This window comes from Neomonachus schauinslandi, chromosome 9, assembly GCF_002201575.2.
Source record: "Neomonachus schauinslandi chromosome 9, ASM220157v2, whole genome shotgun sequence".
Taxonomy (NCBI): domain Eukaryota; kingdom Metazoa; phylum Chordata; class Mammalia; order Carnivora; family Phocidae; genus Neomonachus; species Neomonachus schauinslandi.
Genome location: NC_058411.1, coordinates 25,779,724 through 25,794,048, shown reverse-complemented (window position 1 = coordinate 25,794,048; position 14,325 = coordinate 25,779,724). Strand labels below are relative to the sequence as shown.

At 39.4% G+C, this 14,325-nt stretch overlaps 1 protein-coding gene across 1 annotated transcript in view; it reads left to right on the top strand.

Moving 5' to 3' along the window:
* Positions 1–14,325, top strand: part of TTLL5 (tubulin tyrosine ligase like 5) — a 274,932-nt gene that overhangs the window by 63,272 nt on the left and 197,335 nt on the right. The window contains 4 exon segments of the mRNA XM_021679581.1: positions 1,062–1,143; positions 2,712–2,773; positions 3,926–4,020; positions 14,080–14,193. Of these exon segments, the coding sequence (XP_021535256.1) occupies positions 1,062–1,143; positions 2,712–2,773; positions 3,926–4,020; positions 14,080–14,193 (353 nt within the window).

The window sequence follows — 14,325 nt, the reverse complement described above, 5'->3', positions numbered from 1 at the left end:
ACCTCGTTGTGTTTTGTAGGTGTGAGCTGTGGCCTGTGACCTCTGGTTGAACTGTAAGGAAGCTCGTCTTTTCTCTTGGAAAGAAGATGTAGATGGTTTATTTGAGGGACACGGAGTAGGAAGTTTGAGAATGAGTGGGACTTCTGAAAGTCAGATATATTTGATTTATGAATACCAAAGAGGACTGTGGAGAGGGTCTCATTAATGATAAGAGTAAAGGTTGCCAGCTGAGGTTCCAAAGTTAGTGTCATATTATCCTTGCATCCTGGGACAGAAGACTGCTCATGTTCTTGGTTTGCTCTTTGCAACAGTTGAAGAGTTAGGGAAGAGAATCCGTAAAGAATCCAGAAACCATAGAAATTTGGTCTCTGGCTCCTTCCCCTTTTCAATGATACTAGTGGTGCAGGATGGCTCGTCACAGTCCTGCTGTATCTGCCACAGGCTCCCTCCTTTCTCTTCTGTCTTTCTGTGTTGGGCCACTGTACTTTATTTTCTGTCTTCAAAGGGAAATGGAAACCATAGGAGAGGGGAAGAATACGTATATTTTACACTTAGATATCTTCTTGACCTAGGCTGCAAAAGCAAGACCTTGGTTTAGGAAAATGCAATGGAAGGGCCCCAGGGAGATTCCTTCAGAAGATTTTTCTGTTTTCAGAATATGGTGGAACAATCCAGAACAAACCCAAAGCAGCTTTGATGTTGGATGCACTTGTATTCCCATTCCCAACATTTTTTTTTTTTTTTAATCCATATGCACAGAAGAATCATGCTTGCTAACTTTTAGAGGTCAGGTCACTTTCTGTGTAGAACTCAGGAATGTCAATAGAGTGGATGATAAAAACAGTGGAATTTTATAAATAAACATTGTTATCTCATTATCTCTAGAGCTTGATTAATTTCTCTTGAACTTGAAAGATTCTCTGCTTCTACTTCCACTCATTACTTATACTCACCAAATTTCTAAGCCTCTGGTGGGAGTTGATTGGATTCAGTCTTCCAGATTTTTGTTCACTTGTAACATAGAAAATGATCTTGTGTATTGTGTTATGTTGTATTTCTAGAACTCTATGGCTTTGATGTGCTCATAGATTCTACTCTGAAGCCATGGTTGTTGGAAGTAAATCTCTCCCCTTCTTTGGCCTGGTAAGTAGTCTGTTCATCAACTAGAAAAGGACAAACCTTCGATGAGTAGCACTAAAACACTTTTTTTAAAAGTCATTTCTCTTGGCACTAGATTTTTTTACCCTAGTTATATTAGATAGAAATGACTAGAATTTCTAAATTTGAGGGATTTGTGACATGTGGTTAACCTCCAGATGGTAACCACGCGTCCCTATCTTACTAGGCAATTTGTGATCTATAACTATCTTCTTAAGCTTCTGAGGGATGCTTCTTGTGTTCATTTTTATTTCTAGTTCTCTCTCTCTTTTTCTTTTTAACTTTGTAGGTGTTCTGCTAAGGCTAAAGAAATACATGAGGTATTATATTTCCTTTATTACTAAAGGTTTATACAGGCTCAAATCCACATATACTATAAAGGTATAGAGCTGGGCCTAGGGTAGTATATATAATATTTGGTCCTTTTACCCTTTCTATATTCTGGTCTCCATCTAAGATTAGAGTCTAAAAACTTCAAACAATCTTAAATTTTTTTTTTAACCTATCGTTTAGAAGAAGGAAAGAAACATTTTTCAATACCAGAGAGGATTGTGCTTATATCTGCAGCTGTAGCCAGAATTTCTACTAGCCATACACTTCTCTAAACAGCTAGAGAACCCTAGAGATTTATGCTAGAGACCACCCAGCAGCTGCATTTTTAAGGATGAAAAACGTTGGCAAAATGCCAAGTAATCAAATAAAGACAGATTGACTACTTCATGGGGTGGGAGTTTGGCTTAACCCCAATAGTAAGGTATAGAGCTAGATATCACAGAGATGCTTCAGATGTTGGGCCACTCTTTTGTTAAGTAAGCTCTTTGCAGATTGCCCAGCCAGGTGCATCATAGGATGTTAGAGATCCCCAGAATGATGCATTGGTCCAGTAGCCAAAGTAATCTGGTTCATGGAGGAACACCTCAACACCAAGGCCAACATGGCAGTCACTGCCACAGGGAGGCTTCCAGCTTTCAGTTCATGTTTCTGTTTCCATGTGGGTTCCTGCTGCATCATCTGGTGATAGTTTGGTATAACTTGTATTTTTTTGCCCTCATTTTGCAAGCCTAAAAGCTTAAGAAGACTGATTTAGAACAGAAAATGAAGCCTTAAAAAAAGTACAAAGATGACCAGAGTTCCTTCTCTTGCGTGTGAATGTGATTTGACTGTTATAGCAGTAAAAAATAATTTGAATGATGGACACACTCATAAAGGAGCATATTAAAAGTCTAAAACCTCTAAAATCCGCAGTGATAATGAAGCAGTATTCTTGACTTGTACACAGTTTGAACTGCACAAGACCTTTTGGAGTAAAAAGATTGCATGTCAGGGAATCAACTTTGGTGCTGGACCTGCCCTACAGAGGATGAGTTTAACAGTGGGCTTTTATTTCTAGTATTTTTGCCCAGATTTCTTTTTCTTTTTCCATGGGTTTGATGTGCTTTATGTGTTGCTTCTCATCGACGTATGGAAGCTCTCCTATATTGAGGCCCATTAGGGGTAGCTATTCTGTTAATCTATAACATTATTGATTGGCCTTTCTTTCTCTCTTCTATTAGTGATGCACCTCTGGACCTAAAGATTAAAGCCAGTATGATTTCAGATATGTTCACTGTTGTAGGTGAGTAGTAGTGTTTTCTGAAGACTCACATAAAAGTTAACCAGAGCATCCATTTTGTCAGGCTCTCTAGGTGTTGCCAACTGGCAGTTCCTAAGCCATGCTGAATGTTTTGTACTGAAAAATTATATTTTCAGGCAAGTGTTTATATGTTTCTACTCCCCCTGGCTCCATCCTGTCCTGAGGCTGAACCACAACTAGGGCTGAGACCTAATTCCTGGGGCACAGGAATTATGAGCCGAGGAAGAGAATTAAGCAAAGGTCTGGAGAAAGTCTATTTTTCTCTGAGTTGAGAGAGTGCGCCTGACTGAAGCAGCTTTGTTACAAAGGAGACTGGCTATATTTCCACTAGGCGGTCTCCGCTGGTGTCAACATGGCCCCTCCTGTAATAGTTATAGCTAAAGGCGGCCCGAGGAAGAAATCCCTTTCTGAGTAGATAAGCAAAAACTTTAAAAAGGAGATGGGCAGTCAGGTGGGTATATTGTGGGTTTGTTGTCATTTCCTAAGTACTCTAAAAAGGCATGACAAAATATATTCGAAATGAAATAGTACTTGGTGTACCAGCAGATGCTGTAAAACTTAGCCACTCTAGTCTCCCTGGATGGGAGTCTGCTTTTTAGGAAGTGAAATGAGCACACACCTAATTTCTTAAGCCATAGATAATCTAAGAAGCCCACTTTGAAAGGTGCCAGGACACCGCCTTCAGCTGTTCTAGAAGTAGACCTTGTAACAGGACAGGACCCCTCACCTGCTTTTGGGTTCTCCCAGTAAAAACAACATTATTTTCCAGTCACCCTCTAGGAGGCCACTTTAAAATAATTTGTTTTTATAAACAACTATGTATTTTTAAATGGTGGTTTGCACTTTTACTCTGAAGTTCATCAAAAATCCACATCTCTTTTTCAATCAGAATCAGCTCCCCAACAAGGAATGTTGATTTATCTGCATATTTTCCATTCTTGTGCTGTCCAGTTTTGATGGTTTGAAGTTCAAGTGGAGTGTGTGTCTGAGAGCCATGCCTAATCCTCCTGAGGTTGGATCTCTGTAATATTTGTGACCATGAAACTGAGTTTGTATACCTAAAGAAAAGGTACAGCTAAACCTGCTAATTTCTTAGAAAATGGCAGGTTTTAATGTTTGCCGTTCCCCATTCAGGATTTGTGTGCCAGGATCCTGCCCAGAGGGCATCAACCCGGCCAATTTATCCCACCTTTGAGTCTTCCAGGCGAAACCCTTTCCAGAAACCTCAGGTAAGCAAATTCAGCAGCAAGGAGCCCAGCAAGGCTTATTGGAAAGTGGTAGCTGATGTAAATGAGTGAGCTGAAGCACAGTGGATATGACATCACTTAGAACAGGAAATTATTTGGGGATCATTCCAGATGGGAGGCAGTTATATTCAGCTATGGCTAATAGCATATGCTTTCAATGCTTTCAAACTAACTTACTGTCTGCTTTTTGTTTTTCTTTTCTTTTGCCTTCTTTTTTCGTTATCTGTGTCCTTTTTTTCTCTTTAAGAATCACCTGCTTTTTTCCTCAAATTGATATGCTCAGAAACAAGGCACAGAGAGGGAGCCTACAAATTCCTAGTCATTATTCTGCTACGTTGTTTTGATCTTCAGGCTAGCTTTGTAAAGAAGATGCTCGATTGAAATATTATCTTCTCTACAAGTGCTCAGTGATCATGAGGTGTTAATTGAGGTTCAATGAGATAAATGCCTACAGAATCCTGTGCGTGTCTGAAGCATCACTTGATCAAGCATTGCTCCAGTCTTTGTGTCCTCTGCATTTGTGTTCCAGTTAAACCAATCAGCTCATCGTTCTGCCTGCTCATTCCATCATCTAATCCATCCCTGCCTGTCTAGACCTGGCTAGTTTCCATGTGTGTTCGTTGCCTTTAACATTTCTTCTTATCTAAAAGGTCCACCTTCCTCCTCTCTTCCCATCTGGATTGATGACCTTGCCTGCTCAGAAGTCTAGAGATCGTTTCCTATTAAATCCATCCCATTCTATCATGACCTTTATTTTTTATTTCAATGGACTTACTTGTTCTCTGGTGCATGGTTTTGGCATTCATCGATTTGTTGCTTTGAAATTGTCCAGTGTTCCTCTGCTAGACTGTAAGCTCTTTGAAGGCAGAAATAGCCCCTTTTTCCCCCTGCCTCCCCTTTCCCTTTCTTCTGCCCTCCATCCGTTCCTCCTCCACTTCTCCCTTCTCCTGCCACTGCTCGTTCTTCTCTTTTCCCTTCAGCTTGCTGGTCTCATTTGGAGTAGTGCTATTTCTCTCTGCCACACTCATCACTCTTCCTCGCGCAGTTCTACTTCTCACTTGTCAGGGTCTGCAAACTCAAATGCCTAGAGGGGCTGCAGGCAGACAATGGGAATGAGTGAGAGGGCCAGGTACAACACAGCTGAGAGGGACGTGGCTCTGCTAGACTGGAGCCTGTGCCCCATATCAAAAAGGGGCAGCTGTTTTGCTGATGTACTCTAACTGATCATTGCCATACGTGAGTGTGGGCCATGTGTTGTCAGACCTTCATACTGTCAAGAGAAATAAGAAGTCTTATTTTAAAATACTGCCAGCTGGTCCAATTAAAGAAAAAATACTTTGCAGACGAAACATAACATGTCTTTGAGCTAGATGCAGTCTGTGACCACCTGCTCTAGGATTGTCCCCTGTTAGTATTAGAGTTGTGATGTGGGACAGGGTGTACTGGATTTTAAGGGGGTATTGTTATCTTGGATTAGAAGGAAAACCAGGCAGCGAGGTTGTTCTTGATCAGTACATCATCACAGATCAAAAGGTTCTCTTATTTTTAATAAGAAAAAGCAGAGGATTACCCTAGGTGTACTAACAAAACTGAATTTAGGCCATCACATTCCTTTGCAGAGAGTTTCCTGCAGTATCTGTGGCAGGAGCCACAGGATTGTGTGTAAAGGATTGTGAATGTTTCTGTGCAGCTTTCACAGAGTTTCTGCCAAGTTTTACTCTAGGGGTTAGATGTATGTCATTCTTGGATGAATTGACCCCTTCTCTTAGCCTGCCTCTCAGCCTTTATTGACCACTCTTTGCAAATTGTAGAGAATCCATCCGCCATTTGTTTTGCTAACTGGTAGGTCATGGCATGACTTCATCCATAAGCAGCCTACAGGACACTTTTATTTAAAGGGTAAAGAAACTGTAGATTAGTTCTGTGTGCTCTGGAACAAATTTATCAGGTGGAGTAGTTGACTTCAGGATGCGACAGTAGGATTGTGGGCTCCTGCTGAGAAGACGAAACTGGGTAGATACACTGTAGGAGAAAGTGGTACGAAACATAATAAATGCTCTGGTCTTACAAGCACAAAGTGTAGAGTTCTTGCTTTTGTTTTTTGCTTGGAGATCATCTTCTCCTTTGTGAAATCATAGACGTAGGAGTTGGAAAACCTCGGTATGGTAGGAGAAGATAAGGCTTTATTCCATTTTTCTGTCTTTTGTAGCGTCCAGTGTCTGCACAGTGTCAGTCCTCAGATGCCAAACTGGTAAGTTCTGGATCATTTGGAGACTTCATTCAGATTCTTATTTCCAGTCCCCAAATGGAAAGCTTTGCTCTTTCACAGCCCGTGTTTGATGCACCTGCTTTTTGAACTTTAATAACATAGAGTAAGTGAAAATGAATGCACAGAGGTCTTTCCAGATACAGAATGCAAGAGTAGAGGCTGCAGGAATTTATGAGTCCTCTTTTCCTGATAGTGATCGTGCTGCAAAGGAGGCGGTTGGATTTAAATGACGAACAGGATTTAGAGACATATCTATCGCTTTGACCAGAATATTCCAGGAAGGAAATATAGTTCACAGACACCCTTCCTTTTCTTCAGATGTCTTATGAAAGGTACTGTTGTCAGTGGCTTCATATTGGAAACATTTTCACATTGGGTATTGGGCTGCATTTGATTGTACATATTTCTTATATGTAGTGATTTGCGGTTTTATGAGTTAGAACCTTTGGCATAATAAGTGTCTGAGATGCTGCCTTTAAAAATAACTGTCCTTGTTAGCCGTATTTGAGATTAACTGTCATTTTCTTCTGTGAAGATCTTTGTTTTGTTTTGAACATCTTGTTGAAGTGATTGGGTAGCAGTGAGGATCCTGCTTCTGCTAGTTGAGGCTTTGAAATGATGCTGTAGATGTTTGAGACCTAAGTGTGCCCCTGCAACTGGTAGTTCTTCGGCAAGAAGCTCCAGGATATTTATTTTGGCCTTGGTACTCTCTGATCCAGTTGCCGGACGGCTTGGGAGCTTTAATTGTAACTCTCACAGCTACTGTTTTTGACAAGGTACTTTACATGAGTCCAAGAAATGAAAAAAAGGTTTACTGGTTGTCTAGTGTTTGGTAACTGGTTAATGCGATTCCATGATACAAGTCTTGGTGTTTAGTTGGTAGAATTTGAAACTCTGTAATGTTTAGTGTTTTATAAGTTTAGCAGGTACCTAGGTATGCTAGCTGCTCTCTGTGGCAAATAAACAGAAAACAAAACTAACCAAAAAACAACCACAAAAAAAGCCCCAAAGCTGTTGACTTCAAAGAGCTTACATTCTGCATACCTTTTAGGGCTATCTACTCTTACTTCAGGAGAACTTTAAAAATGCTTAATTCATGGTCTTCTCAATTCCAAAGAAGTGTCTTTGATATGTAATCCTAATCTTTTTTTTTTTTTTTTTTAAGATTTATTTATTCATTCGAGACACAGAGATACAGAGAGAGAGAACATGAGCAGGGGGAGAAGCAGAGGGAGAGGGAGAAGCAGGCCCCCCACGGAGCAGGGAGCCCGATGCGGGGCTCGATCCCAGGACCCTGGGATCATGACCTGAGCCGAAGGCAGATGCTCAATCATCTGAGCCACCCAGGCACCCCTGTAATTCTAATCTTAATTTCCCTTCTCTTACATCTGTCTAGCTCCGTTGCTTGAATGGCCATAGGTTGCAATAGCCTGTGGTGGAGCAAGGCCTCTCCCTCATGGTTGTGTATTAGAACACTGCTCATGTGACATAAAGCCTTTTTTGCTTTATTTAGTCAACTTTATACGTGTAGAATTCTTTGACTCTTCTTGTTCTTCACAGTGTTCTACTCTGTCACCATCTTTCTGTTAATGAAGCGTTCTCAACTCCATGGTGGTTTTGTCAGAGCTGAGTTAAAAACGAAAACAAGTTCTCTGCTCTGGCCATGGACACTTTGTCATGTTTTCTTTTTCTGTTGCTGTCAGATCATGCAGTCCAGTTTTTTGCCTGTTGTTTGACTATTCCTTCTTAATCCATTGTCTCTTTCTACATTTCTTCCTCCCCTTGAATGCCTGCGGTTCAGATTTCCTACTCATCCAGAAATCATTTTTTGGGGTTCCAAGGCAGATGGCATGGTTTTGTGGAAAGCACATGGACTTTAGAGTCAGATAGCCCCGGGTTCAGATTTGCTCTGCCAGTAACTAGCTAGCTGTTAGACTTTGGGCAAATTCCCTTACGTCTCTGAGGCTCACTACCCACGTCTGTCAAATGAAGATAATAATACGTACATGGAGGTATGGTGGGAAAGAAACGATAAAGCATAGGTAAATATTTGGGATAGTTCTGGACACAGTTTACCTTGGACACATAGTCCCCTTCACACTTTTGAGTCCTGTTGATTTTCCTTTTACCCATTTGATGGCCAGTATTGGGAGTTATTTCGATATTCTTATCTGTAGCCATTCTTTTCACATTTGCTGTCATCTACAAATGCAAATTGATTACTTTATTATCTTTTTACTTATCCATCCTCCCAGACATCAGTGAAGATTCTAAGTAATGCTCAATCAATACCCATTCTGAAAATCACTTCCTAATGTGATTCACTGCTGTTTATCCTACATTACATCTTTTAACTCTTTTCAATTTTTGTTGATGTGTTTTATTCATTATGTTATGACACTAAGCCCCAATTAGAAATATAATTTAGAATAAAAATTTTATGAAATTTGTATAAATGTTTTTGTAAAACCCAAAGACATTAAATGTATTTATTTGTTTTATTCCCCCCTTTTTGTAATTTTGTCCTAAAAATAAACATTTTAAAGCATGTTTTAAAATAAATAAAACAGTCTCCATACTTATTCTTCATGAGCTCATTAAACTCTAAATGTTTACGGAATTTTTTTTTCTTTTAATATTTGTTCCATTATTTTACTAGGGATTCAAGTTAGACTTACCAGGCGGTAATCACCAGAAGCACACTTCTTACGTTTTTGAAGATTGGTACCTCATTTGTTTTTTTCTAATCCTCTGGTACCTCCTCAGTTCTTCATGATTTTTCAAACATGATTGTAAGTGGTTTTGGTAAGTTTTTTGTTTTGTTTTTTAAAGCCAGTTCCCTTAATAACAAGATGCATGTCTCTCAGACCTGCTGACTTATATTTATTCCAAATTTCCAGATGTTGCATATCTCTTTTTGACTGTAACACAAGTCTACTTACTTTCTTTTTTTTTTTTTCCCTCCCCTGATTTCAGAATATATTTCTGGTTATCAATTACATTTGGACCTTCTCTATAGCCATTTTTTGTTTATTTCCCACCTGATTTATTCATTTGTGGTCCTTTTTGTTCCTTTTATTTCATTTGATAACATTAATTCATTTTGCTTTTTAAACTGGATTTTACCAGTTTAAAGGTGGCAACATGTGTCACATACAAATTGAGCTATTTCTTGTTAATTTGTTTCTAACACAGAATTCCAAACTTTGTAAAACTACCTTAGGACATTTTTATTCCTTGTATATGTTCTCTGTCAAACAGGTTTTATTCTTGCCCCTCAATTATGATTGTATCTTTTATGATATCTCAACTTTTTCATATTCTGTGTTTTGTTCAGTTCTTCTCAGTGCTGGTACCTGCCAGCTTTCTTTAGGCTGAGAATCATTTTTCTGATTCCAACATCTGTTTTTTACTACTTTTAGTGGCGACAGGTGGTTCCTCATCTCAACGATTTCACATTCTCAGTCAATTCTTCCCTAGTAATAAAGGTTAGATGTGTAAAGCTTTCTTCTCTGGGTCTGTTTCTAAATCATAAGTTGTACTAATGATAATTTTATATCTTTGATGCATGTTGCATGGCAGAATTCTGACCTCTAGGCAATCATTTGGTGGTTTAAAATCTATCTGAGCACCCAGTAGTTAAAATCCTGTGTCATCTAGACAGAGGCAATGGTTCTCTCTAAATTCAGAGGAACTTTATTTCCTTAGTGCATTCAGTCAGTTCCCTGCGCTGATAAATGCACAAGATCAAAATCACAGAATGGCTTGCACTTGGAGTGTTTTGCTCTTGTTTTTGGCAGTCCTGATGGCCTTCCAAATCAGTCTGATTCCCTTTTTTTTTTGGCTTTGCTTTTAATCTCCAGGTATGTCTTCTTGGCACTCATAAGCATTTCTATCTCCTTTCTTTCTTTTTTCTTTGTTACCCTTTCTTCTCCCCCTTTTTCTCTGCCTTTTCTCTCACCTGTGTCTATAATTCAGGTCACATTTCTTAATAGTCCATCTCATTAACAAATGTTGGTAGGATTCAACCAGTTGTCTATGACGATAGTACTGTGTTGTACCTGTGTAGACACATGTCTCTGTAGACCAGTACAGCAGATATTATGCTGATCAAGAACATTCTCTCTAATCTCAAATTTTTTTTTTCTTTTTTTTTTTTTTTAAGATTTTATCTACTTGCGAGAGAGAGAATGAGAGACAGAGAGCATGAGAGGGAGGAGGGTCAGAGGGAGAAGCAGACTCCCTGCCGAGCAGGGAGCCCGATGCGGGACTCGATCCCGGGACTCCAGGATCATGACCTGAGCCGAAGGCAGTCGCTTAACCAACTGAGCCACCCAGGCGCCCCTCTAATCTCAAATTTATTGAAAAGCTGAGATTGGCAAAATACTTCTGACATTCTAGTCTGATATTTTTCAGCAGCTTCCCCGAAGACATAGGAGACCTGGGTGGATTTTAGAGAGGCATCTGAGATACATAGACAACAGTAGCTACAACTTGCACATCTCTCTCCCTCTCAGCCTTCTTAATAGTTTAGTTTGAGGTAAATAGGTGAAGAGTTAAAAGGAGTTTCTAGCTATCTTTTTTACCTCTTGGAGCACGTTGACCTTTTTCTTTGCAGCCTGGTGATATTTGTGGCAATAAAAGAGTAAAGTCATCAGCTTATGGGAGTTCACAGCTAGAGCGCTCACCTAACAAACACCATTACCCCTCAGCCCCTTCCATTTTCAAACCTCCCAAAGGCCCCAGCCTGGAGCATCTCCTGAATTCTTCCATGCCTCACCTAGACAGCCCACATGCATGCACAAGTGGCTAGAGTTAGAACTGTGGGCTGTGCATAACAAAGGAGTGTTTGTGAACCTGTATGGAGACAACTCTTTGAAAGTGACTTGGGAGAGAAGACTGAGAATTTTGGGGGTGTTAGTTCAGTGTTTCTAGGAGCAGGTTTAGATTAGTAGAGGAAGGTGGCAACATCATTGTAATCTCAGTCACTGGAAGCCAGGAGTATTGTTCCATCTCAGAGCAATTCCACAAGATGAAAATTAGGTCCTAAAAAAGATCATAAGATCAAAAAGAAAAATAAAATGACAAAACCAATAATAAAAAAAAACAGACAAGAAAATGAACAACAAAAACAAAAGAAAGACAAAAAACAAACAGAAAAAAAATTTAAAGAACAAAAATTGGGGGTGCCCAATTAGATGTTATTCAATAGTGATTTGATCCATGTTCTTGCAAATATGACCATGTATTTCTTTCTTTTTTATTTTTTAGAGATTTATTTATTTTAGAGAAAGCGTGAGCATGAGCGGGAGGGGAAGAGAGAATCTCAATGAGACTCCATGTGGAGCGCAGAGCCTGACAGGGGGCTTGATCTTATGACCCTGAGATCACGACCTGAGCCAAAACCAAGAGTCAGACATTTAACCGACTGTGCCACCCAGGCACCCCAACCATGTATTTCTTAAAACTATTCTAATAGCTAATAACTATTTCCTAAAATATTTTTATTACTAACCTTTAATACAGATTTTAGCTTATCAACATTTTAAATAAGTTTTTCTATTCTAAAATGTTTAATCTTTATTTCTATTATATCATTTAAATGAGTGCTTACTTCATATTCTCTCTTACATAATTTCAGAGGACTTTAAGGTACTTGTAAATAGTGTGAGTGATGAGGCAACTTGACCTTGGATAAGGCACTTGACTGCCAGTAGCTTTCTGATTAGAGCCATGTCATCACATGTGAAATAAAGTATTTTTAACCAACGATAAGTGGTGTGTGAAATGAGAAAAGTCCTTAAAGCATCCAGTTAATATTTTGGCTTTACTAAATTGTCACTAAATAAGTGTTTGCACTTTAAAATTGTTTGAAAAGATCATATTACTTATGTGATTCCCTTCCTAAATCTTTAAAGTTTCACCTTGATACCCCTCTCATCCCAACATGTACTGCTTAATGCATTCCCACAGATTGGAAAGGAATTAAATTTTTCCCCCAAATCCTCTGCAAAGTTTAGTTCTAACTATGATTAATCTGCATGTCAGCACATTCATTCATTTACTTACTTCTTCATCAAATATTTATTGATCTCCTCCTCCGTGCCAAGTACTGTTCTGGGTGCTGAAGATACCACAGGGAAAGCTAAACAAGTAAAAGTCCTTGCCTTTCCGTGTTGCTTATATCTGCTGATTTCATGGGTTTTCGCTATAAAGGTATCTCATCATGGAGTTGCCTATCAGGAAATCTATCTTTTATAACTCCCATACTAGCTTTGAAGATTAGTATGTATTGGTCTCCCTTGTGTCAAAGGTAAAAGCATTCATGATGTGTACAAGTGTGTATTATTAGTCTGCCTTGGGCTACCATAACCAAGTACCATAGACTTGGTGATTTAAACCACAGAAACTTATTCCTCACAGTTCTGGAGGCTGGGAAGTCCCAAGATCAAGGTGCCAGCAAGGCAGGTTTCATTCTGAGGTCTCTGTTCTTGGCTTGTAGATAACTGCCATCTTGCTCTGTGCTCACATGACCTCTTTGTACATGGTCGGGCAGAGAGAGAGAGAGTACAGCTCTCTGATGCCTCTTCTTTTAAGGGCATTAATTTCATCAGGCCAGAGTCTCACCCTCATGACCTCCTTTAATCCTGATTACCTCCTAAAAGCCCCATGTCCAAATACCATCAAATTGGGGGTTAGGGCTTGAACATATGAATTTGTGGAGGGACATAAACAGTCTGTAACAGTGAGTATTGCTGAGAAGGTTGAAAGTTTTTCCATAGGCAGTGTACGCAAAGAGAAAAATAAACAGTAGTTCCTGACAATAGGACTGCTTTTCTCTCATCATAGTTAGTTCTAGGAATTTAGAAAGACAATTTGCATGCACATTTCTTGAGTTACTGCTTATGCTTTCTGTTGGCAGATACACTTGTCTTATCAGTCACTTTATCTCTTTCAGTGATAGTGTGTTCACATGCTTTATACCATCTGACTTCCTTTGTTACCTTTATATTTCTTTGCTCACGTAACATCAAAATTACTTAAAACTTTCATTGTAGATGACCTTTGTGATCCCCGTTCAGAAGACTGTGAGGAGCGTGGCCCATTTGGCTGCCTCCTTGGAGTGCCCAGAGCAGTGTGGTCCTTGAACAGGTTTCTTGAAGTCCTCAGCAGCTACAGTGTTTCTTTTGGTCACAGCTCTTTTCTGTGTCACTGATGACTATTAACCTCAATTTCCATCCCCTCCCCCATACTAGAGTTCTGAAACATCTCATGGCCCAGTTTTCACCTGTGACATAATAGATTGTTCCTTGGTTTTCTGTCTTATGTCTCATTTCTCCTAACTCCCCTTCCCCACTGCTGTAAAGAATATTGTTATTTACTGAAATAAATACACATTTAATCTTATATGGTGGTTATTTTCAGATTTCAGATTTTCAGATATCTTTGAAAATGTCAGAAGTCCTCTAAAACCAGGGTTAGGATTAAGTACTGGATTAGAAAGTCATGTGGACATCTTTCTTGTTTTTCTTCTTGTTTTCTTCTCAGCCCATAGTGTTTTTCTTCTATTCCGTTTTCTCTTCTTGCCTTTGAGTCTGCTAGCTTTCATTTATTTCCCAGGGTTTCAGGCTAAGAGAGTAATTACAGAAAATGGGCTTTGGGTTTGAGCTTATCCATAATAGGAAAGATAATGATGTTGAGGGACTGAATAGAGACAAATGAAGAAAGATGATGAAAACATTTTGTTTGTTTCTGTTTTTCCTTCTCCTTAGCGTTCCCGTCCACTCTCTGCCAGTGATGCGGAAATGAAAAACCTTGTGGGCTCAGCCCGAGAGAAGGTGCCGGGGAAGTTAGGTGGTTCTGTGCTTGGTCTGTCAATGGAGGAGGTAAAGATAACTCCATTTCAGGCCTTTGTGGGCTAACACAGGGTTCAGTGAACATTAGTGAGTGATTTATAATGTTGATGACCACCTTATATCTTACACTGAAAAGAGAAAGATTCAAGATGGGAGAAACTT